Here is a 26678-nt window from a genome sequence, read left to right as displayed (position 1 = left end):
CAAAATAAGTAATTGCATTTTCTCTATCTTAATGCCACTCGCACTTTCAACGAGATATATTATTTTTCCCGGCTAACCCGAACATTTTTTACTGTTGCACTACAACGTTAAGTACTTGCAATGTTATATCCCAGCGGTGGGATATCGGGGTATTGGAAGGAACCGATCTCTACAGCTTTGCTTTGCAAACACTCCCTCAGACCCTGGGGATGGAAGCTGCCCATGAAACACGGCGGTTTTCCGACATGCAGCTACTTCCCCGTGATATCTGATATTCTCTTATGGACCTCCATCTGCCCAGAGCTGGAACAGGAGATAGCTGCGGTAATTGCGCAGTGACTGCTAGAGACCAAACAGCTTCGATTGCAGTGGGAGACGTGCAGTTGGGTAACGGAGACGCAACGCACATGACTGAAAAGCGTTAACTTTGCAAGTTGTGACTTTTAAAACTCATGCTTACTTCTAACCTTAGGAGGAAGGAAAAGAAAAGGAAAATATTGCCACAGAGAAGATTAATTCCTGCAGAACAAGGGTCTCGGTTGAATTAACTGGACCTATTTTGACTTTCCACTAAATACTTCCTACGCAAACCAGAAAACAACAGCCGGCATAACTCCTGCCCAACTTAGTTATGACATTGTAATAGCATCTATTTAGACTAATTGTGGATCTGGCTACAATTAAGATGATTTTCTAACTGGAATAGAGCAGGTAATAGATGGTGGTCATGTAGGAAGTCATCTCCCATCCAAATGACTGAGGGAGATAATTACCCTTCAGTTTTCTGCCTGACTGGGCACCAGCAACACACTCACCTCCCTGTCACCGTAAGATGCTCCTTCCCACATACAGAACCCAAACTGGAAATAATGCCAGCACCTTTCTGGAATGTTTGTCTACCACCAGTACATACATCCAACCTAAAATTTTCCCACGAATCCCCTGAACAATTGTACCACCATTTCCTTCTCACTGCTTATGCGAATCACCACCAGCCGCCACATCTCCACGCAAGGTGTTCGTGCTCCAAACATTTCTTACAGCAAAAGAGAAAACTCTCAGTAACCACAGAGCGAAGCTTTGCTAAGGAGACAAAGACAAATGTGCACGATTCCTGCCGTGTCTCTGCATTGTCCGTGTAGCCCCCGTGTCCCCGAAGAGCCGGCAGCCTGCTGGCCCGGGGAGATGCAGGAGGCAGCTCTGCTTGGCCGCCAGTGCCAACAGGAGCGGGCTGTGCGGCAGGGGCTTGTTCTAAAAACTGGAAAGGGCATAAAAACTCAGGCCTCGGCTCTTCAAAGCAGCGCAGCTCAGCACCCAGCTACCCCTGCCCTTCCTGAACTTGGCCCATTGACACTATCCCACTTTGTGCAGCACAATTATTTTGTGATAGGATGAGGGCGAGCATCCCTCTTCAGCCTCACATTCAAGGTACTCAGATGAATGGGGTTTAAGTATCATGAAGCTTTTCTGTTCCAAATCTCCCCTCCTTTTTTTTTTTTTTCCTACGGAAATGAAGCTAAAACTGACGCTTCACCTGCAGCACTGCAGTCCGCAAATGAGCTCATGGCTGATCCACAACCCTATCTTTGGCAGCTTCTTCATCAGCTGTGGCAATGAGACCCACCCGAAGGGCTGAGGTGGCAAGCTCCATCCATGCAGACCAGAGGGCACGTGTTTTTGGGTATAGTTAACACTACAGGAGCCCACTCTCATAGAAGTTAGATGCTGTGATAATGACTAATTTTGTGGACTTGCTATCACAGATGCAAGAACTACCTTCAAGTCATGAACATCAGAAACCTGAGATACTGAAACTCTCATGATAATCTCGGAACTGAAAGGAAAAATGGCATCTGAAGTCAATAGATGATAGAAGCCCTAGCTGAATAAATTAAGTGGTAGGTATGCTTGCCATATAGCTCCTTCCTCACAATATGTAAAAGCAAGGTTTCCCGTTGGTCTGCCCTCCAGCTGGTCAGACCAAGTGGAAGAAGCTCCTTAAGCCCTTGTCTCCTCCTATCTCAGCAATAAAAGCAGCCTAATGGCAAATAGCTCGCCAGGCAACTGTCATCCTGCTGACAAGGACAGACAGATTTCAAAGCAGGATTGCAAATTTCTTTAAAAGGGACACAGGTCCATAAAAGATGACTGCTTGTTTGCGACGTACTGAACAACCCCCTGATGAAAAAGCCAGCCGCAACGGCTGGTTGTTGATCGTGGTGGTTAGTGGCATGACACACAGCCATGTCTGAAACAGCATCCGGCAAGAAAAGGCAACTGACTGACTCCCTTTCTAACACATTTTTTGATATAAATATAACAGTACAACACAACACACAGGGAGCAGCTCTGTAGCCTTCCCTCTTATCTCCTTGTTAACTACTTTGTAACATAGCGAAATATATTGAGAATCTGGAGAACCCCAAAAACATTGGTGTTAAAATTCAGAAGCTCCATGAGTGTTTGGTGTTCTTTGGATTCTCAATATATTTATACAGTCCTTTTGCTGTACTTAAAATCTTACAGACAATTCAGAGTAGAAGGTTAGAAATATCACTTATGTTGATGAGAGCTGACCTCTTCTCCCTCCCAGCCCCTGTCCTGGGTGGGCGCGCTGTGCCATTGATTCTCCACACCCCAGGATAATGTAGGTTAGAAATGTGACTATTGAAAATGCCCAGGGAATACAGAAGAGCATGACACAAATGCCTGAAGGATTTCAGGGCTGATCCAGCCCAGCTTGGCTAGATCTGAAACCTGTGCCTCTCACTGAACCCCAGGTGATGCTCAACGAGTTGGTGAGGTGTCTGCAGCGTATTCTCCAGATCCGATCTGCTCAAGCAGTGAGACCCCAGTTGCCGCCTGGGCCAGCGACCAAGGGACAGTGGGCAACGCAACGCAAAGATACCTGCAGAGCTCTGCTGTGGCCAGGCATAGGGTGGGACAGGTCCAGCAATTGTCACAGGGGCCAGTTTCCATAACCATACGGGGACATACATGCCATTGCCCCTGTTCTGAACAGTGAGTGTAACATGTAACAAGTCAAAGACTGAAAAACTAGTAAGATTTTAGGAGGGGATCAATCATTTTATAATACAACTATAGTACTCTACAGAGTATGTGTCGATAAGACCACTCTTAACACCACAGATTGGGGTTTTTTTCTGCCTGTCTGCTACTATGGCTTTTCCCTTTCTCCATGAAAGTCAGAAATCTGCCTCTTTCTAAAGCGTCAGAGATACCAGGGACTGTCAAAGGAAGACAGGTTAAGTCCTTTTCTGCACAGTCTGTATTTCCGGACACTCAATGACCCCTGAGTTACAATTAGTACCTGTCTCTGTAATAATAATGGATTAAAATGTATCACCAGAGAAAAACAATAGTGCACAGAGTGGCAAACCTTCAGCGACTTTTGGTAGCAGAGTTTCTCCATCATCCTGTCTGTACCTTCAGATTGTGGTTTCCAGAAAACCAGGTGTAGGTGTGAAGCCCAGCAGAGAATACACTGATGTCTTCAGCATCCCTATGTAACTTGCTGGCATGTTATTTCCTCCTCTCCTACAACCCCCTCCGATAAGACCTTGTCCACGTCTTCTATATATGCACACATTGCTTTAGTTTGCATCAGTTCATTTCGTACATGCATCCTCATACGCAGTAAAATTAGGCTCTTTCTCTGCACTGACACCCAACTAGAGACTTCCCAGTGTGTTGTCAATAGGACCACGCAGCGTGACCCACTCACTCAGACCAGCACCACCACAGCCTTTTCCTTTAAGGTGGGCCATTTTAAACTTCCTGAAACATAACCCGAGAACGAAAACCTTGCAAATTGCTGCTGAGTGCTGAAAGCAAGAGAAAGAAATGGCTTTACCTCCAGAATGTGGCGGTGGTCCACACAGCAACACCATCCCCTGGCCCTGGCGGACGGACACCGTGCTTCTCATTCTGGTTTTGAAGTTCTCAAGATCTGCCAAGAGAGAATGAACTCAATTAAAGGGAGTGTAATGGTTTTTTCCTCGTGAGAAGGACAGAAGGTTCATTAGGACTTTGCTGTGTGACAGAGAAACAAAGTGAACATCAGCTTGGTAGGTGCGTTGGTGGGATGTGGGTGACATGTGGGGCAGGGGGAGGCTGCTGTGGCTGCCAACCATCATAAGCAGCAAAAATGCCTCCGCAGGCTGCAAGGCTGGTAAGGGGGGAAAAGGTGCTGAGATTCACCCAGGGCAGAAGACATGCCTAGAGAAAACTCCAGCAACCTGTAATGCTGCTAGTTTTACTTTATGAAGAATTACTGCCTTAAAAAATCTCTACCTTCAATTATGTTATAAGCCAGTTCTGCTTCCCTTTAGGAGAATTGTAACTGATGCCCTTGCAACTCACGTGTAGAAACCCTTCCCTTCCCATAAGAGAGTCTCTTGGAATAGCTGTACGTCAGCCACACAGTGCTTTAATTAAATTAAATTCCTCCTTCCACCTCTCTCCTTTTCCTCTCCTTCAGAGGCCATGAGCTACAAAAATGCAACGCCCTCTCGTCTCTCCTTGCATGCTGAATTCAAGAAACTTGCTATTAAGTGAGGAGGTGACTCCGTAAGCCAAGCACTGGCACCAGGTATCAATCAGCGCCACCGGCTGCTGCGCAGGAGCACTAATACGCTGAATCACTTCGATAGCCTTTTATCTTTATCAGTCCCTCGTATTTCACTTCTCATTGCTTTGCTTTCAGTGTAGCTGAGCTGTGGTTTGGTGATTACGAACCTGTTGTCAGTGCAGTTGGGAACCAGAGAAAACACACAGCTGATAAATATTTAACAGCAAGAACTAGCAGGAACATCGTTATAAGGTTACAAGGATGAAAAATTAAGCCTTGATTTTTATCCTCTCTTGAAGATATTTTCTGGAAGCACTGGCATGCATACTTAAAAAAAAACTTAAATAAACAAAATCAGAAGAAGTCACTGCTTCAGTTTAGAAAGCTTCTTCACGGATCCCTCCTGCTAAAGCTGAATTTAGGACAGAATCCAGGCAAAAGCGGATTCCACTGCAGTGGAAGCAGCGAGTGACAATCTGTTACAGTGCTAGTAGTCATTGTGAGATTTCCAGCACCGTTCTGCTGTACCCTTACATTGTACGTTACATCATCCCTAGGATCTTATTATTATATTATTTCAGCTTTTCCATTTACATTTTAGTGGGTAAATATTGGGGGGACCTAAAAAGCCTGCTGCACTGCAGTGAATTATCTGTGAAACCAAAACCAGTGCAAACCATTCACCCTCCCATCTTCCTCCTGACCACGAGGTCGCTTTGGTCCAACAGACCCCAGGCGGTGCTGAGCAAGTGGCGTTATCACACCCTTGGGGCAAAATGGGTTCACACAGAAGGTTCAAAACTACACCTGAGTTTAAAACTGGTCCACATTTAACCTGGGGATCAATTTAAGGGCAGGTTCACCAGTGTGAGCTGTCAGTCCAGACTCTGTGTAGGTACAGGGAGACAGTAAAGCGTGGAATTTCCCAGCCACAAGTCGTAGTCCGAGTCTACAACTTTGAGCAGGGTGATTTTCTTTGTCCTTCTGTCTTTTTTTTTGGCCTAGGAAAAAGGGCAGAAGGAAAACAGAAGAAAACCCTTTATCAATGAAAATAGAGAGATATAATTTTTCTGTCCTAAGTTCTATAAAAAAGGTGGAATGTCACTTTTCAGGAAGCACTATTACATTCCTCTGGTCACCTGCCAGTCCGATAGATTTAAATGTATTTTGACTGCATACAGGCACAAGATTGGATCTCATCCTCCCTGAGGACAGTTGCATAAGGAATAATAGCCTAAAACCCAAATGATGCCTGGAGGAATAAATGTGGTACTATGAAACATTTTTACATTCATACTATTTTTCAATAAATGAAAAAGTAAAGTAAAAGCAAAACAAGTCCCAATCACCAAAAGAGATGCTTTATATACATGTATATACACACATACACGTATAGATGCAGCAGAAAAAAATTGCAGAAGTATTTCTTAAGAGTCTCAAATGATATATAATGGAAGATTATTCATACCTCTAGCTATTTATATCTTTCTCCGTGCTGACAGAACTAATACATTATGCCATATGCATACACATACATACACATACAAAAAATTTAGAGATTACACAGAAGTCACTTTTCAGGCCTGAAACCTAAAAAAGCCATACGCAGGTCTGCTTTGGAACATAGGAAAGAAAAATTGCATCAGCTCAGAGCCTGTGTGTTTAAGCCTACTTAGACAGTGCTCTAGGGAATTCTTCGGTTAATCATGGGGGAGGGAATGGGAACGGTCTTTCATTACCAATCACAAGAAACCGCTACGTGCTTGGTGACCCAGCAACTCTTGATTACGACAGTATGGAGGGAAAGTGCATGACTCAACAGTTTAAATGCAAATCTAGGCTTCTAACCTTTTTTGCAAGGAAGAAATAACCCTATTTATCGACAAAACAGATGTCTATATATTTATGACAAGAAAAGGATTGCTACCCAGAAGGGGAGTTTCTGCTTGAACGAACAACTAGAAAATGATGGAAGAATGGTCAAAATCAATTGGAGGCAGCAAGCAAAGCAGAGCATTTGTCACTATCGCTCACAGTGCAAACTATCAAGCTTTGAAAGTCAACCGTCAGTTCTGAAGAGCCTCACGCATGTGCTTAAAATCTGGCTCCAAGTAAACTAACAAGATTAAGGTAATTATAAGAAAGGCTAATGTCTCATTAGGCTGATTATGCTCGTGCATTCTGAAATCCACACTTCAAGTTTATTTTTGCAATACCTAAATAGTAACTTGAATTAACAATAATATCATTAAGATTTCATTAATAAGAAAATCCACTTCACCACCACCTTGCAATCTTACCAAGAAATCAGGAACAGTATTAGTGTTGTTGAACGGTTACAAAGTGTACAGATTAGTGATGTGCAGACTCAAGAGGTTCCCCTCCGCTCTCACGTGCTGGGCAAAGCGGACAAAACCTTTCCTACAAACTCCTGCTCAAATGGGTGCAGAATATTGCACTGAAATTTTGTCCTGCTGAATTCCCCATTCATGGGGGTAAGACCACTTGTTAAACAACAGTTAAACACACCTGGAGAAAACCACCCCGCAGGAAGCTTTAACACAGATGTAGCACTCTAACACTTCCTTCCCCACATTTGTTATCTTCTTCCAAGGGAAACACAGATGTCTAGTGCCTCTCTAGTGCCCGAAGAGTAGGTAAGAAATTATTATCTATACTTTTGACATTAAAAATCAATGGGACTGCAAAAGAAGAAGAAAAAAAATAACCCTCACAGCTACAGCATGACTCTGAATTACCGCGTAAATGGTTCGGCTCTGTGTGTCTCCCCTGACGAGAGCATTAAGTTCCACTTTGCCTTGCACCCAAGGCCAAAGACCTTGGCTAACATATGAGGATTTTTGTTCTTATTTGCCAATAGAAAAAAACAACCAACAAACCCAGAAAACTGCCAGAAGATTTATTAAGCCAGCAAGCTTAATTATTTCTTGGCACACTTACCATTTGGAAGGTTTGAAGCAGGACCATCATACCTGTGTGTTTCCCTTGACACCAGCTCTCTGGAAACGGCACCTGAGCAGAAGCAGGTGACCTTGGAAATCTGAGGTTTGCAGGTGTCTGGCTGCTGGACCTGCCACTGTGCCCCAGCAGATGCCCCCCACGACACGGCACGGCTGTTCAACATGTGCTGCTACAGGGCTGGCCTCTACTCATGTTTTTCTCACTGCTTCATATTTTACCTTTTTTTCAATTGTTTGTTTCCTACTCCTTCTTGTTGTATTCTTCCACACTTTACTGTTGATCCATTTCTCACGTGCACATTGTCAACGAGATCACTGACTCCCAACGCAAGTACTTTTGCCCATGTTTTGAAATGAAAACAAACAACACAACAAAAAAACCCACAAGTTGTTGAAAGACAGCTGAGGATGTAGATTAAAAGAAAAGAAAACAATTTCAGATTTGGGAGGGAGGCAGTGAAAGCCTTGAACAGGTCACTACTTTCACCGACAGAAGTGAGACGTTCCTGGTTTCCATGTAGAAGCACCATCATGAGGAGACAATGCCATCTCTTGAAGTGTTTGCTAACCCAGTGGAAAATGTTAATAAAAGCCAGGGGCATGAAGTTGAAGTCATGGAAACGGAGATGAGAAATTACACTTATTATGAGTGATGATGATCCGCTGCTGGAATAAACTACAACAGAGCGCGGTGGGTTCAGTCAGCATCCTCGATGCCTGGAGATCAAGACCAGCTTTCTTGAACATCTACAAACACTAACTATGCTTTAATCACACTTCAGCAGCCAGGTTCAGTTAGGGATAAACTGGTGGAAAACACGAACCCTGATAAACATGAAGCCACATTCCAGGGCACTGCACCCATTGAGCCTTCAGGGGCATGAAATACTGGGGAGGAAGAGGAGGTCTGGAAGCCAGTGTGACAGTGTCTGGTGGCCTGATGCCCTCTTAACACACCTGAGAGTCCCAGAGGTTTGCTGCCTGGGACCTGGCAACCTGGTATGTAAGAAATCTGAAAATTGGGACTAATTATTAAGTACCCCATGGAGTACAAAATACCTTGTAACAGAGAAATAAAAGACCTGGTCATTTAAGGGGTTTACAGTTAAACGTCAGCCACAATGCAATGAGCACTGGTAAATAGAAGGGACAGAACAAGACAAAGCAAAATGATGCCTGGAAGTGGTAAGTTCATTAAGTTTTAATATGCAGGCATCTTTGTGGCTTAATTAAAGTTTTTAGGGTTTGAATTGTTTCAATTACAGTGATCTGTCATTGCACAGATCAAAAAAGAAAGGAGCTTTAATTTCAATAAAAATATTTATACACAAAACAAACAAAACATGACCAGAATTGAGGACCATTTACATGAATAGAAACGGCTTCTTGTTGTAGCCAGGATCTTCGCATGTGCTTTTGGTGAAAGTCTATCTGCTCAACAACTCAGGGATTTGGGGCACTAGGCAGTATATGATCATGAAAAAATACTGTTTCTATTCATAGGATCAAAAAGGATAGCAGATGCAAGAAGGATGTAAACTTTCCCTAACTAATCAAAGCAGCGTGAAGTCTGCTTGAGAAATCCTAGGTCATTTGCACCAATGAATAACTTGCAGATCAGGCTTTTCTTTTAAATGCATGATTTCGAATAATCAAGATCAGATATTTGCATGACTGTTAGGAAAAAAATACACTTGCATATTAGTTTTTTGCCCTATTTAACTTGGACATTCTCTATTTAGAACGCAATTGTCAAAATTGATTAAGAGAAACCGCTGAGAAAGAAAATATTAATGCTTTCCAATTCTGGAGGTCACTGTCCTGCCAAAGCTTATTGGGAGCTCACAATATTAAAACAATGACTCCACTGAAAATAGAAAAATACTGTATAAGCTCTAGTAACTCCAGCATCACACGAGGATGTGATTACTAATGTTTTCAGTGCAAAGAGGAGAATATAACAGGGAGGTTTAACAGGAATGCAGACAGGCTATTGCGATTAACACTGTTACTCAGACCTCATTTAATGAACGAGAGAGGATGCCATTTAAACTTCATCATCTCCACAGTTATCAATTCTAAATCAGACTTAACAGACCCATGTGAGTACAAAGCTGTATGTATTTAACCTGTGAAAAACCCATTGATTTGTACCCCTGACACCACTGTACTAGCGATCGCATGACTTTGGGAAAGTCATTTTGCTTCTCTGACTCATAGTTTGCACATCTCTAAGGATAAGTACTTAAACTGCGCGTCTCAAAAGAGACTTAATTAGCTAATATTTGCACAAAAACTTGACATCTGGTGCTGAAATGCACTAGAGTGCAATACGCTATTACCATGTGCACACTAACACCCAGCCTTTAACATGAACTTGAATGTCTTTTCTTGCATTACTAGATTTTTCTGTAGCTTGCATTAAAACTCTGCCTTAACGTTTAGCAACACAACTTACGCAGGTACCGGTAAGCGATGCCAGTCTGATAGAGAGGCTTATTCCTCAAAAATGCTCAGAAGCCCAGAAGGTGCTGGCAGTTGCTGTCAGTCCCATCAGCTTTTCAGCGTGGGTAGGGTATTGCATTGAATGACCTCCTTCCAACACCCTAAATGCGGTTTAATAAAAGCTTAAACAACCTGGAACAATCCAAAGCCCCTTAAGACTGAGTAGTTTGTCTCAGTAAATGGCATATGGAAATTTTAATCAAAAACATATGGCTTTTCACAGTTACATTTATCCAACTTTGGCTAGAGTAATGGACTATTTCCCCAAGTTTTATGTATAAAAATCAGTCTTTATAGCAAAGAAGATGCAATTATAAGCAAAACAAAAGAGCTGTAGCCTTTCATCCTTTATTAGGACCTACTTGGATTTGTACTTTACTTACGAAAATTGTTGATTTTTTTTCTAAGAGACCACTAGATAAGTCCTGGAAACCAAAGTTTGCTCTGTAAAGTAAACATTTCGCAGATAACACAGAAGGTACAAGCAAGGAAGACCACATCGGCTCATTTTCCTGCAAGTTTCCACCGGTGGGGGCAGTGTAATATTTGACCTTCGCTTTTTGTATTTATATCCGTTCTCATTTACAGCTCCGCCAACTGTTCGATTGTTAAGACCTCTGCCCAAGCGCAGTGGTTGCAGTGTTTGTAGACGAGGCCCACTTGGTTCCCGTTATTGGCTGCAACGTGGAAATAACTTGGCACGTTCTGGAAACCAGAGCGAAACAAGGCGCCTTCCCTCAGGAGCCTGCAAGTCTCAGGCTATTGCTGATTTGACAGAGAGATCCCTATTTTTTATGAGAGCTAAGCTCTGTTTTGCCTGCCTTTGTTTGCCGGAGGAGGGTTTCCATGTTTTGGTTTTTCTTAAAAAAATCATTTATTTTAATGCGTGGCATATTTTTAGAATGCAAAATCCGTAATTATGCTGGTTCTGAAATGGAGAGAACTCTCTATGCAAGAGGGCTGTTTTAGAACTATTAAACAACCCCCAAAATATTATAGAAAATTACATGATTAGTAAATGATTCAAATTGACGGTGACAGGCGTCTGCATATCTCTTAGAAAGCCAGTTTATGTGACTATATCATGTAGAAGGAATCACTGCTGCACATTGCCTTGAATGGCACTCTGTCAAAAACTCATACACCTTTAGTGAACCCTTTGTCATTACATTTAAGGGTTTTTTTCCTAATGATTAGAAAAGCAGTGTCAATGCTATTTTTATCTATTATTCTTGTTTAACTGATATGAAACTATTTCTCCTTTTACTATATTCTAACAAAAACATACACACATCAATCACTTCTTTATACATCACTGAATTTTAATTTCCAAGAGAAGACATGACTAATATTCAGGCTTAAAGAACAAATAACGTAAGTGGCTTTTATGCTGCTATATTTTACTTAAAGTCTATCTCTAGAGACTTTTGTAAAGCGAATTTGATAACACATCAGTGATATTGCTCTACTGCATCGATGTTAATAGCAAGTAGCTATCAAAGCATAACACCTGTATCTATATGTCTATCTGTATCTTCAAATGGATCATTATCCTTACAGAGTGTGCTATTCAATGAACCTTGATAGAGGATGTATGTGATTGAAGGAAAAACAAGAGGCTGTATCGGGGTGGTGAACTGGCACCGTCTTGAGCAGAGATCTTGGCTAACCCCCATTTATATACTGAGCATGACATCTACGGTATGGAATATTTCATTGGCCATTCCATTGTTCTACCTATGCTTCTATGGAAAGATGAAAAAAGTCCTTGAATAGCGTAAACATCACTTAGCAATGACTAAAACCAATAGGTATCATTGGCATTCCTTTCACAGCAATCACTAGCAAGAAAATTAACCCTTTCCCTGCTGAAACCAGAACAAAGTGCCTGCTCCTGGGAAGGATGACACCACGCAGCTCATGTCCAGGAGGAGCACAGGAAGGGAAAAGGGTAGATGCTACCCACACATGTTAGACCGTGGGCACCATTGCAATGGTATAATTACTGTGAATCAGCAGTAACTGGATACTATAATCTCTAGCGTTAGCACCATTGTAACTGCGATAAAAATATTTCTCTGATTAGGTTACTAATACTTCAGTTGGATTATCAAGAAATCCTTTGATCAGGATTTTTTAAAAAGGCATTTTTAAAGCTCATATAAATTGCGTGGGGTCTTTGGTTTGGTATTTCACCCTTGAGGCTTGGCTGTAATTTGGATACAAGAAATGTAAATGGTTAAAAATTAATATGATAAAAATTGACCTTTAGTACATATATAAAGTGAACTTTGAAGCCCATATACGATAGGAAGTAATGATAGAGGTAAGGGGTAGTGTAAGGGACGGACTGTAAATTCCCTGACGAGGGGCAGAAGGCCTGCCAAGCCTTCAATGGAATGCCTCAAACACTCGCAAGGAAATAAATAATGCAGGCCTGGCCTTCAAAGAACTGATAAGGCTAACACTTCTGGCACCTGAAAGTGCGGGAGAACTGTCTTGTGAAGACAGGATAGTTCTGTTACTCGTGTGGTGAGCTTGCTAGTTCTCAGTTCTCAAGGCCATTGTGTCCGATGAGTGACCTTTGCTTCATTATCTGCGAAATGCATATGAAAGCGCATACCCTGCATATGCTAATGAAGATTATAGAGATCATGCTAAACATGTGTGACTATGGCACTCGTCTCTCCACCCAAATCATGCTACACGTACACGTCACCTGGGAGAAGGGAGAAACCTGAGACAAGGCTGTCCTCAGCAAGGGGGGTGGACCGTGCTAATTCAGCAAGCATAAAAGGGGAAAATAAGTGGGGGGAGGGAACAAAAAAGAAACAAAAGAAGAAGATAGTGCCTGGGAAAATTCTTCCCAAGAAAGACAACCATACCCAGGAGGATTTTTACAAGAAAGAAGATGATTATGCCTGGGAAGAATCCCTGAAAGAGATGCTGGAACCAGGACCGGTGATATCTTTATCTCTGTCTTTTCCTTTCTCTGTCGCTCAGTTTCTCTTTTCTCTTAGAATTGTTAAGTAACAGTTAGAGTTGTGAAGTAATGACCTTAAGTACAATGTTAAGTACCGCTTGCCATAAGTTGTCCTATACCTGTTGTTAAGTAACATAACGTATACCCCACCACTTGCCATAATTTGTTATATACCTAACCAATTATAGTGGACTTGTTAAGACCTACACTAACCATTTTGGTAAGCTAATAAACGTTTCTATATGGACCTTGAGATTTATCTCACCTTGGTCCACGCTGTTGAGAATTTACAAATCTGAAGTCACTTACCCCCCCTCTTTCCTGAGAGTGGGACGTGACAGGTAATTATTTCTTCATATATGTGAAACACACAATCCACTTATACGCATAGAAACGGCCAAGACACCTCAAGTCAATTTTCAAGCATGACTTAAATACATTTATGGAGCATTAATGTGGTTTGCCTTCTCATTCCCCTTCTGTAATTTTAAGATGGTCCCAGCAATCTAGGATTTAGAATCATGTTTAAGGTCATATGCAGTCCTTGAATCAAAGTCAATGGGATTTTTTTATTATTATTAAAGACCACATGACTTATCTCAAAGGTATTCTGAATAGTTTAGCAATGACGCCTTGCTGAACAAAAAAAAGAGTGACCAGAGAGTTTGTCCAAGTCTTCCTGGTTCAGACGGAATAAAGAACCTTCTACCAAGAAATAGCTTGTATGCCCTCTTCCGAACTGTTTTCATCAGATTTACATAACTCTCCACATACAACAGAGCATACTTTCACGTCCTGGACAAAATACACAACCAGATGGAGACAGAAGTTATTTGCATCAGCTGCCCATGGAATAATATGACTTCACTGGCTGTAGACTAGAAACTACGCTAATTTGGCCCATAAAATAGTCTTGAAGATGGGATTCTAGTGCATCTCAATCAATTTCAGATTTTAGAGGACATCGGTTTGAAGAAAACATAGCCCGTCTATATGAAGGCAGGCTGAAAGCACTTTAACTGATGACTAGCACCCACGAAAGCATTAAAGCTTTTTGCTCTCGAAACACTTGACAAGATTTGCCTCCTGGTATTTATGGCTCCAATATCTCTAAACACTGTCTCTATAAAACCTGTGCTTGACTTTTTAAAAGCAGGGGTTTATGTCATCCCCTTCACAAATATACAAAGATTAAGTTTTTCTGCCCATGTCCTTGCTGTTGTGTCAAGACTACACAACGGGCTATGCAACTCGGAATAAAACCCCCTTTGATATGGAGCTTAATAGAATTTTAGTTTTAGAGCTGGTGTTCTAATGAATAATTTTTGAAGTCACTGACTTCAGAAATAGTTTACAAGTCTGGGGATGAAAGCTTTCTAATTTGACCTTTAGAACAAAAATTTCACTGGGATTTCTACTTCGCTGAAAGAAAAGTTTTAGAGGTAAACAACTTGCCATTTTTCTACTCTGCCTCTCCTTTGGAAAATATTTTTGCTTGGACTTTATTACTGCAGGCATTAAACAAGGGCCTGCCTGTGCGTCTTTACCAAGTGGCCAGCTCCAGCTTGGACTTCTAGACCTTCCCTTTCCCTGACCCTTCCTGCTCAGAAACTGTTATTGTTCCCACAAGATGCAAAAATTCTCAGTGAGCCTTCACCATGGGGGCATCTGCAGCTGGAGGATTTTCACAGTGTGGTTTGCTCTGAAGGCTTGACTTAGCTATGCAATGAGAAGTGTTGCTGGAGGAGTCACGGGTTTGAACTCAAACCAGATATCTGAGGAGGACATGCTGTCTCCAGCCAGGGAGAGGGGCTCACAGCTCCTCCCGTCTGAGCCAGGAGTGAGCCGCAACGGCCACGCTTGGGTTAGGAAAGGAGAGAGCTGGTGTGCTGGTACGCAAGCCAAGATCTTGTTTTCCTCCCAAGCCCTCCCCGCTCTCCCTGTCAGTCACATCTCTGACCTATGTATCATCTTGGACTTTGACATCTCTATCTCGGTTCTCATACTGAGACTATGTTTAAATCTTGCCAAGTCTTTCTGACCACCATCTATCAAAGACAGCCCGATTTGTCTACCTGCACGGCAAAAATTCCTCCTCAGGCTTTTACCTTGCATTCGAAAGATGGGGACAGCTTTTCCTTGAGTGTTACCAATGCTGCTGGCCAAAACGCAGCTGCGGGAGTCATGGATCCTCGCCCCGTGCTTGGACCGCTTTCTCCTTCCTCCATCACCCTCAGCCCGAGCTTCTTTGTCCATGTGGGGACGGCTCCTCCCTGCACAGTACATCCTCAACACCTCACTGGGATTTGATCCTTGCTTCCGAACAGGCAACAAGGCAGCCCTAGCGCTTTTTTTGCCTTCCTTCGTGCCACTCATCTTACTGGGAAACAGGAGCTCTTAGCAATATCTGCAAGGCACCCACTGTTCTCTTCCCAAATCAAATCACTTTTTACTATGATACTATCAAAAAAAGAAAAAAAAAAGTCCTCCTCAACTTTATGTTCCATTTCATAAAAGATACCTGTTTATTTTCTTTCTAGAGGAAATATTTCAAACGTCCTTTCTGAAACAACTCTTCTGCTTGAGACAAAATGCTGAGGACTCAGAAAATTTTATTTTATTACTTTAATCTGGGAAGTCTGGGCAGACATTTCCCCTTGGGTTGACTCAAACAGAGTTATTTCGCTCCCAGATTTTTTTTTTATGTTTTCCTAGCAAATAATGCGTTATTCACACACCCTCTTCCAGCACACACAATTCTGCAATAGCAGAAAGCAGTATTTTTACTGGCAGCATGAGATGTGCACAGTCCTCTCTCTCTTCATAGCTGAGCATTAACATTGCAGATGCCTCGCGTGTACCCCACTGGAGCATGCTCTGCTGCACCTTCTTACTTTGTGCAGCTAAATGGGTGCAAATACAGACCTCCAAATAATATAAAGTAATGTGACACAAGCTTGTTGAGCTGGAAGTTTCAAAGAAAAATTTCTCTTTGCTTGACAGAAACACAAACAAAAAAGACCCCACAGAGATGCTGGTCCTCCGAGGGTATCTAGCGGTTCAGCTTGCCTATGGAAACGTACATTATCATGCCAGGCAGCATCTCTTAGAAAGGAGATATATTTTCATTCTGTTCATCTCTCGCTCCTAATGAATTATGAAACGGCAGTCACGTTTGTTGCAGACAGGAAAACTAACATGGGACAACCTTTGACAAACATATTTAAAGCGCCGCTGTCTTTTGCATGCCAACGCTGACTCCCTGATTTTGCTTTCCAGAAGAAATTAGAGAAGAAAAAACAAAACAACGAAAAAGCAGACACTAGGATAAAATTGTTCTGCACTGGTCTTACATCCCATCAACAGGAACAGAAATTTTCTTACAGAGTCCCCCTCTGGCCTGTTGGTATAGTCTGTGCTTGACCAGGGCGTCCCATAACTGCTTTTTTACATACATTTAAAGACATCACTGATTCGCACTGATATAGAATCAGTAAGGATCAACCTAAGGATAATAATTATTTCTTCAAACTGGGTAAATAGCATTATTTCATTTTTCAGACCATGGGATTTTGAGCCAAAAGAGGAGGTGTTACAAGAAGCATCCTAGTAACAGAGAAAATAACATAGACCTCCTGATTTCTTGTCCTATTCTCTATCTACTGGATCTAAAATGATTACAATGTGCCACAAAAACATATGCTTACAGCTCTTCAGACATTTGTGCCACTCTAGGATGAGTTTTTGCAAGATGTTCGGAAAGATTTGTAATGGGAAAGAACATAAATCAAAAGAAGCCTTAGTTGCAACCACAGATGTTTCTGTGGTTTGGTATCACCTGGACAGCAAAGGTTCACAGACCTGACATACCTCTAATGTCTGTAATGGAGAGAGCGAGCAGGTGGAGATTAATTGTTACGGAAATGATGCCCCAAATTCATTCCTGCATGATGAAAGCACGGCAACCGTGGATGCGTGTGTGAAATCACGAGCGAGGACCACTGCGTGGGGACACAGCATAGTTCTACCCTGGCTGCTTATGACCATATCGCTGTCAAGGTCTCTGGAATTCTTAATCAGAATTTCAAAATATCAACATTCAAAGGAAGTGTCCTTATTAAATCTTATTAATTATCCGTAAGTCAAGAGGGAAAGATTTCTTTTAAATTTATGAGTTTTCAGTTGTTCATATCTCATTTTGTCTTTTCAAGAAAGCATGGTTCAATCTTGTTGAATAACCGAGTTCCCTGAAGGGTCACCACACTCCCAACGATACTACATTATATTGGCATCTACATTTCCAGGCTATTTCATTCATTGTCAAAATAATAATTTAAATTTACAGTTTATTTTCCTCTCTTAGATATGCACCCTTCTAGCTGTCATCAGAGGAAGCCAACTGGACATCAGCGATTTGCAGAGGTAAGGCTGTACTCAATGAAGGTAGGTGGGCTCTATTCTGAAGTGATGAAAATGAAACTGTAATACCATCTACATAGCTGTTCAACTGTTCCTATCCTCAGCTTTAAGAAAAAATGCTCAGAAAAATATTCTGTAAATACAGTCACAGTCAGAGGATTAATACTAAGGACACACTAATATTCACAGCATACTCCTATTTTCATTCTCATTTTTAGCCTTCAAAGAGTGGGATAAATGTCAGATGATGTGCACTGATTCCCTAATAATCTAGTGGTAAGCAGCCAAACAGGCCATGAATGGGAACTGCCTTGCTGGTAATACAGGTCAGCCGGAAAGGCTTCAGGAGTAAAACAGAGAACAGGAAATGTTGCTGATAAATAGCATGGTATAAGCTCCTGCACAAAGACACGGGGAAAGCAGGGAAAGACAAAGTCTTGCTCTCTCCTTAGCTTACCGTAGGAGCTTCACACCGTTTTCTTTACGACCTAGGCATTGAGCATATAAAAAGAAAAGACAGGTGGTATTAAGTTAACAGCTGAGATGTCAAAGTTACTGATAAAGCCTAAGGTGAGAAGATCTTCAAATGCAGAGACCCGCTCCATTTCAAAGTGAAATTATCCCAAAAACCTGGGCTCAGAACCTGAATACTTACTGCTTCATTCAGAACATCAGAGAAAACGAGAAAACTCTCTTTATTTCCTTCCAGGTTCAGTCAGGGGTTTTCCACAGCACCCTGACATGATTTAGCACAAGGATAATTTTCTCAAGACTAGTAAGAGTTTCACATAACAGATGAGCTTTTTTCAAGGCAAGCTCACATTGTTGAACCTTGGCACGCTGGGATCAAATCTAAGCATTCATTATAATGCAAACATATTAAACAAACATCTACATCTGCATTTAGTTCTTAAAAGATTCAGCCGCTAGATTTAAAAAAATAATATTTTGAATATATGTTATTTTACATATTAAAGGCAAAATCAATAAATATGAGAGAGACAGGAAAAAACTGTCAAGCCTGTGCCTTGCTGTTCCCTAAATTTCTAAGCCACAAGAGCAACTGGGACGCTGTGACCAACCTGTGATTTTCAGGGATGCTTGGGGTTGGTGGCAACTCTCCTGCCTGGCGCAGCAGCTCCCAGCCACGGCCCCTGACACCTCCCTGTGCAACGTTCCCTGCTCTCAGCAGCACTATTTCTGCATGATATAAACCAAAAGACACTTCCAAAATAACACTGCAGGCTTATAAGATTACCAGCTTTGAGAGAAGGTGCGCTGATTATTTACAAATGCTCTGCCACTGCTTTAAGTAATAATGTATTCATCTTATTTATAACCCTTGGGTGGAAACAAAGCAGGTATAAATCCTACGTTTCTGTTTTAAGTTAAGGGTCCTTCTATCAAAGATGAAAGTAAAGTAGGTTACAGATCTATCCTCTGCTACATACTCCCTGTTGGTCCTATTCATCAAAAAAAAAAGGAAAAAAGAGCAGCTTACATGAGGCTTAGCCTAGTTTTCCGCCCATCGGAGACTGTGTGGCCAAGGTGCCGAGGTTGGGAGCTGGGTCTCTAACACCGACGACCGCACTTCGCGCAGCTGAGTTAAGATTTCAGCCAAGGAGAGAAACATGGGGAAACGTGTGCATGTAGAAAAAGTCAAATAAACGTGCTTGTTCCCTTGTTAAGAGCACACCCTGCACCACATCAAACCCGGTCCTGGGGGCCCAAGCACTAGGAGTGTCTCATTTTGGGTAAGACCTTTTCCTGATATAAATGGTGTTCTTCCTTTAAAGGACACCGTAGGGGTAATCACAGACTCTATATGCATACAGGAAACCACTCTCTTGAGCCAAATTTCTCATAATTAGCCCCAGATCTTATCTGATGGCCTAGACAATTTTAATATTATAACTTTGCAGAAAGAGGGACACCACAAACAGCCCGTGCCCTGCTCTTACGAGCTATGACCCATCAGCTTCATGTGCATCACGGTGCGCGGAGGAAAACAGGGATCCACGTCCCAGTCACTTCAGTGGGACTAGGGAAGGCTGCGGGGACGGGGCCTCTGGCAGTGGACGGAAGTGCACGTGCAAGCTCCAAAATAATGCTTTATTTGCAAAGTTTCGGGAGCTACAAAATAACTGTTCCTTTAGGAAGAATGAAAAGTTTAGCAGATGTCTCTCACCAGAAAATCTGTAACCAAAATGGATTTATTTATTGGACCCAGAATTTAAATTGTGTGCTGTATAACTGGGAAATGTTACAGTGGGTTTTTTCGGTCTCCCTGGAAACTGAAGTCAGCCAGAGGAGGCAGAGCCTCTGCAGCCAGGTGCCATTCCTTGCTGCCACACAGCCACTCCCAGGCACCACAACGAAACCAGAGGCTCCGAAAGGCTTCAAAGGGAAAAAATGAGACAGCAAAAGAGATTTTGGGGTGCACACAGGAATCCAAGCCACGTTAAGAAAACCAATTCCTGAAGATTTAAGAAAAACTTAAGAAAATTAAATGATTTAGGGCAGATTCATGGGCCCTGGGTGTAAGCATACTCCAGTTGTTAACTGGGAGTGTTAACTCTGAATAGTGACCGTGCGCATGGGAGGCAGCACGCTGATGAAAATGCCAGGAAAAACTAAATTAACCTATGGGAAAAGCTGCAGATTTGAAGCCCAGGCTCTGAAGAAGCAGAAAGCGTACCTGAGCAAGAAATAGCCAAGTGCAGTATTTCAATATCTGGGTGAAAACCAGCCTTGGAGCAGAGGAACGCATGTCCTGCTGCTGCGTGAACCGGGAAAAGGAAGGAGCCACGAAAACATGCCGAACTGGGTTTCTGCCCTTCACAAGCAGAAAAACCTTGAAAAAATAAACTTCATGAAGAGGGCAAGTACAGGCGACCAGCAGGCTGCTGAGGGACGAGGAGTGCCACGCACACCCACCATCCCAGCTGCAGTCCCACTCCGGATAAAAACAACCCAAACCCTCTGTTCCCCTTAATTTCCAGGAGGTTTAAGAACACATCATCTTTTCTCAACTCTCAGACGTTAGTAATCACTGCGGAACTGATTTAATTTGCGTGCCGAATGCCTTATTCAGGCGAGCGGCAGTGCATGGCTTCATTGATCAATCAATGCGATTGTTGTTGCGCTTGTTTGTTTAGGCAAGGCAAGGCAGATACTTTGGCGGTTTTCTGAAAATGTTTTCATTATTAATTGTTCTTGAAAGAATTACTTCATTGATAATTTAATCTCCAAAAAGAAAATGAATGCACTTCAGGGCAATAAGAGGGTACAACAGTAAAGAATGTGAGCAGCAATTATAATTTGTTTCTTAGCAACTAATAGCAAAAATTATGGGATTTGCTCGGGTACAAGATATAACAGGAATCATTCCAGCAATGGGAATATCGAAAAAAATCCTGCTCGGTATAATGTTGGGAGTAATTTTCTTTTTCTACCATTGCAGTGAAATTATTTTGGGATGGTAGGTCAAAGCCCCAAAGTATTCTCATTACAACCACATTATTACTGTATTTTCTGTTACCATTTGCACGGCACAGCGCTGAGTCCTAGCTGCTAATTCATGCGTAACAATTATTTTCGCAGAAACACTTCCGTAAAACAAATTCCTTTCATAAAGTGTGGGGAGAAAGAGTTTTCAGAAACAATACTGTGATTCCCTGCAGTTAGGAATATGTTCATGGTAACGAAGAAGAAAGTAAGAGTTTCTACAAATGAACAATCCAATGGAAAATGTACAAAAGGTAAGTCTGAGGCTGCTGTCCCAGTTAGCGGTGGAGGGAAGCCTACCTCCAGGCACCGTTTAATCTTCAAACACAGTAAAACAGTTCAGGCTACATTCCACACAAAAAATCAGCCATTTCACTCGACCGGGGCCATCTGCAGGAGGAGGAGACCTTTTCCCTTCCATCTCATCTCACCCGCCCGCAGCCCAGGGCTCCCCAGGGCAGCACCACCACGCTTTGCTGCTGTTCCAGCATCCTCTGAGGACACCTCCCCTTCAACCCCCCCACCACAGAATCATAGACTGGTTGGAGTTGGAAGGGACCTTAAAGATGACCCAGTCCCACCCCCCTGCCCTGGGCAGGGACACCTCCCCCTAGACCAGGTTGCTCCAAGCCCCGTCCAACCTGGCCTTGAACCCCTCCGGGGATGGGGCAGCCACAGCTTCTCTGGGCAACCTGGGCCAGGGGCTCACCACCCTCACAGGAAAGAACTTCTTCCTAATACCTAATCTAAATCTTTAGATTTAAATTTAGATCTTTAAACTCTTCCAGTTTAAAACGGTTCCCCCTCATCACTACACTCCCTGATCAAGAGACCCCCCGCAGCTTTCCTGTAAGCCCCTCTCTCCCAGGGTCTCACTTCTGTTCTAAAAATTGGTGCCTTGGCCCCTGGACATCTCAGTATCATTTTTGCCAACTGCAGAAAATATCCATAGCATTGGCATGGACCTGTTTAATTACAGAGTCGAAGGGAACTCCTTCATAGAAAATTGGTATGGGTCAGAAAGGCACCGATTTCAGAGAAGCACCTCTGGGTAGAGCAGGAGGAAGGATGTCAACTGCCCTCCCAGTCTGGGGGTGGGACAACGTGCAAAATGCTAAAAACCCCTGAAAAGCAGATCCCATTTCTCTAACAGGTCATGTTTCACAGACATCACCTTTAGGCAGTTTTTATAACGACGGGGGGCAAAACAATGGCATGACTGAAAAACTGCACTGATTCGAACTTGATTTTCCCCTTCGGACACTCATTTCAAAATCAACGGCATGTGACAACCATCAGCACTGATGAGAAAGGCAACAACTACTGCATGGCTACTCACCCACTCTCCGCAGGGCTCATTTTTAAATGAGCATTACTGCAGGTAGCACTGCCTTTGTGTATTTTCAGGTTAAACTGCACATCCTGCTGAGGAGTTTAGGGCCAAATTGAGTCTAGTTATCACAGCAGGGAAAGGATGTTATATCTACCAGCATTGGGGATGGCTCCACAGGAGAAGACAGGGGTTGTCCGGCAGGAGAGCGGAGCAAAGCCGTGGCCCTGTCCCGGGGATGCATTAGCTGCCACAGGGGAGGTGGCGATGGAGCAGACATGGGCTGAAGATGCCGGGATGGGGTCACAGGGGTGTCCAGATTGACCCTCCACACTGCTCCTGGAGCCGTGCAAAAATGACTGGCTCCAAAGCTTTGGCGGTAAAAAACAAACTGTGGCTCCAGCAAGGTAAAATAAATATCAAAGCTAATCTCTAATTAGAGATGTTATCCTATAGGTGCTCATAAATCAGCTGAAAGGTAAGATAAGAAGTGCCATTCTCTTTGCTGGGGAAAGTCCTGTCTCGCTCATCCCACCCTACCAATGGGACTGAAAAAGCACAGATCTGGACATCACCTAGTAAAGAATTACGAACAGAAGGGGAAACCCTACCTAGTCTTTTTATTCCTGAACACATCTCCACCAGCGTTGCTCATTTTGAACAGGTTTGACATGCTGACCCTTTTCTTCATTACTAGCCTCTGGTTAAGCAAGAGCAAACCCAGAGACAGCAGACGAGCCCCAAGACACATGAAAGCTGGCACCCTCCATGGTCACCCACACATGGAGACAGACTGTCTGCAAAGACATTTCTGGTGGGAAGCCATCGTGACTCAGCTGCCCAAAAGCACCATCCTTTGGACATCTATCACACTTGATACTCAATAGAGGGTAGGAGAAATAGATATGAAAGCCTTTGGGTCATTACCCGCACAGGGTGTGGAGTACAAGCATAGTCCAGACAATCAGTAGTAGCTGCTAGCAAGTAAGATTAATGCTAGCAAAGGCCACCAAAATAAGTGAAACTAAATCTTAACACGTAGTCCTGAGAAGGGTCTGCAAATGTTGTGCAGAACCAGCTGGCGAGCTTCTCTAAGGAATGGCATCGATGCTGCCTCGCACTGGGGACAGACAAGCTCTTGAAGCTTTTCCCAGGACTCAACTTTGCAATTTTATGTCTATGGAAATACGGGTATAATTGCAACTATCAGCACCTGTGTGCACTGATGTTCCATTTTGTAAATTATTTCACAGTCAGTAGGAATAATTTGGCCAGGACGCTGACGAAAAGCGCACCGTGTCCCCGGTGTACAGCTCTGCAGCGAGCGGTACCGCTCCCCTGCCCACAGCCAGGCGCTGCTCAGCACCTCCCAGTCATGCCACAGAGAACGGGAGCTGAGCAGGCAGAAGAACTTGCAAATTCATCGCTTTCTGAGGGGTATGGTCCAACTCTGGTGCCACTAAAAATCAATACAAGTTTTATCTTCGACTTAAATGGAAGCAGGATCCGGGCCACAGTAAACAGCTTTAATCATACGTCTGAATGGGTGAGAACATCTTTAAACTGCAGCATCAGAGCTGCGCCACTTTCCAGGCATAACTTCTTATTGATTTCAGTGTTATTTCCCAACAGAAACTACAGTACAGTGAATAAATTGTTGAGCTAAGCCCCATCCCCTAAAATAAAAAGCACATAATTTAATCTAGTTCAGCTATGTTTTCGTATATCATTTTGGAAAAGCCATTACTACAATCCATACTCAAGAGTTTAAAGCTTTTTTTTATTTTGTGAGAGACTATATTGCCGTATTGCCATAAGCACAGGGTTTAGGGTATCATTAATCCATATTCTGTTTTGTGGCACAGCAGATTCCTTACTTCCCAAAAATATGTTCATTTCAGAGACAACTAGCATTGCAAAAAAAAAAAAAAAAAGAGAGAGAGATAAAGAACAAATTTGAAATGTAAATGACATATCACAAAGCAAGTATTGGGGGAAAATATTAGCACTTTTATCGTAATGAGTTTGTAACCTAAATACATATTTCAAGGATTAAATTGCTGACCCTCCCTGACCTCCGCAGAGGTTGAATAGCTAGATCGCAGTTTAATCTTCAGTGAAAACGCCAGAGAAGAATAACACAGCCCTTGAAGAACGAACGAACATATATTAATGATGCCCCAGGATTCAGAATTTAACCCTTAAGAGAAGAAAATCAAGCTCAAAACCCCCAGACATCAGTCTCAAAAGACTCAGCAATAACTTTCCTCAGAAATAAAAATGAGGTAACACAAAAACCACACAACGTGCTGATCAGGCTGGAAAATATGGGATTGCTCAGGCGAAGGGGAAAGCTACAGACAGGTTGAGCAGCACGGTCCTCAGCCTCTGACCAGATGGTTTTCCACTCTTTAATCATAACGTGTAACGTCGTGGGATGTAAGAGACCAAACTGAAGTGCTGGAGCTGGGTCAAAGACTGCATGTGCTGTCTAGGGGCCAGACAAGGGTGGAAAAATCAAGGAAAATAACCTGATAAAAGGGAAAAATCCTGAGATGGCAACTGAGGGCAAAGAGGCTTAAGAGAGCTCTCCAGTGGCTAGAAAGGGTCCTCCCCATACAGGGTTTTAGGATACTCCATGCAGAACCTACAAAAGGCCATTCAAAATGAACCCCTTCAGAATAAAACCACATGTAAGGAAGTAGTTAAATTAAGCAGTGTGACTGCATCCACACATCTAGGACATCCAGGCTGAAAAACATTAATTACTAACACATATGCCCATTTTTATCTGTTCTTGGAGGCAGAGCTTTTGTAATAAACTTAAACCACTCTATGTATTTCATAATTCAGCTAATTCTGGTTGCAAACCCTTTGATTATACAGGGCAAAATGACTTACTGTTTTGTGAAAGAACAGAGTTTACCTTGATAAATGCTATTTTTTTTACTTAATCCAAATGTTTGTAATCTGATTACAGTGTTTTAGCAATCTAAAATAAATTTTAGGAATCAAAAAATAATACATTTATTCAAGTTCCCCATCATCATTTTAACTGGAAAAGAACAAGCTCTGGTTTTGAATTCAATCATCTTAACTAAGAATCAGTCAAACCAGATCTGAATTTGGTCAACTAGAAAACTTGAAAGATTTTTCCCAGATGTATCATTCATCAAGATAAATACATTAATGAGAATTTAATAAACACACTGTATCTGAAGCAAAGATAAAATGTTAAAAGGTTGACTGTTCCTCAGTTTTCATGCAGAACTCTCTGCGTTTGCAAGCTCCTGGTTATTTAGTGCATAACAGTTTAAACTAGCAGGGAAGTTCATGTATTTCCACTTAAGTAGTGAGTGGCAAATGCACTTGCCAGCATCAGCATCCTCCCGCCTCGTCCCTGTGAAGCCTGGGACCAGCACCTAAAGGGCTGCAACCTGGTACCCAGCCTGTCCATAAAGGACTGACTTCAGCAAACAGTATGAGCCCCGCCAAGGGGGTACTGAGGTGCTTTGCTCTGAACAATGCTCCCCAGAGGTAGCAGAAAGCCGCGATTCACAAGACAGAGCCTGCTGTGAAACATGTGGTCTCCAGAGAGGCAGAGCAATGCAGTATTTATGAATCAATCACCCTGACATACTGAAATCTGGAGTGATGAGACCGGTCTTGAGGAAGCTGTTCATTACCCATCCAGAGTGAAAACGCACCTTCAGTCACGGAAAAGCACAAGCAGGTCATAAGCAAACAGATAATATATTGTAAACTATGCGAGGAGACAGAGACTTGCCTTTACTCGCAGTAATACTTCTTATTACAAATCACTTCTCTATATCATGTGAACCTGGTGTCTGTTGGCATTTTTACCTTTTCATTTTTGCAGCTGGAGCACATCAGCTTCTCAGTCAAAAGCGTCTTTCATGAAACTCTACTGAAAGTCCAGCTCACCATTACTGATAGCTTCATGGCTGGGAACAGACTGCCCTGAACTCCTGCATGTGCATGGCAAGAATACTTCATAGCAGGTCCTGCTGTAATTACTGAACTGCTACACACACGCCTCCCAGGACAACGGCACAGGGAAATCAGAGAAATGACGGATGAATAAGCACGTGTATCTATTCTCTGCCTTCACCTTCACAACTACATGAGAAAAAAGATGACTCATGGTCCTGTGTTATCATTTGCCTGCTCTTACAGGCTTCACCCTGTACCTCGAAACGTCTTCTTGTAATTTCATATAACGCTAATTCACATCAAGACCTATGCCTTTTTATTATCCTTAGCTTTCAGCAAGAGGCTGCAACTCTGAATTTAACCCAAAATAAATACGAAGTAGCCTGTTTTCCCTTTTACACAGAGTTA

At 42.6% G+C, this 26678-nt stretch overlaps 1 protein-coding gene across 2 annotated transcripts in view; it reads right to left on the bottom strand.

Annotated features, from left to right (window-relative positions):
• The window catches only part of LOC128915584 (contactin-4), a 345257-nt gene that overhangs the window by 104125 nt on the left and 214454 nt on the right, over nt 1-26678 (bottom strand). For both annotated transcript variants that reach the window (XM_054216146.1, XM_054216147.1), the window contains exon 6: nt 3875-3970. In XM_054216146.1, the coding sequence (XP_054072121.1) occupies nt 3875-3970 (96 nt within the window). The remainder of the gene's footprint in view (nt 1-3874; nt 3971-26678) is intronic.

Source organism: Rissa tridactyla, chromosome 10 (assembly GCF_028500815.1).
Source record: "Rissa tridactyla isolate bRisTri1 chromosome 10, bRisTri1.patW.cur.20221130, whole genome shotgun sequence".
NCBI lineage: Eukaryota > Metazoa > Chordata > Aves > Charadriiformes > Laridae > Rissa > Rissa tridactyla.
This window is presented reverse-complemented; position numbering and strand designations above follow the sequence as displayed.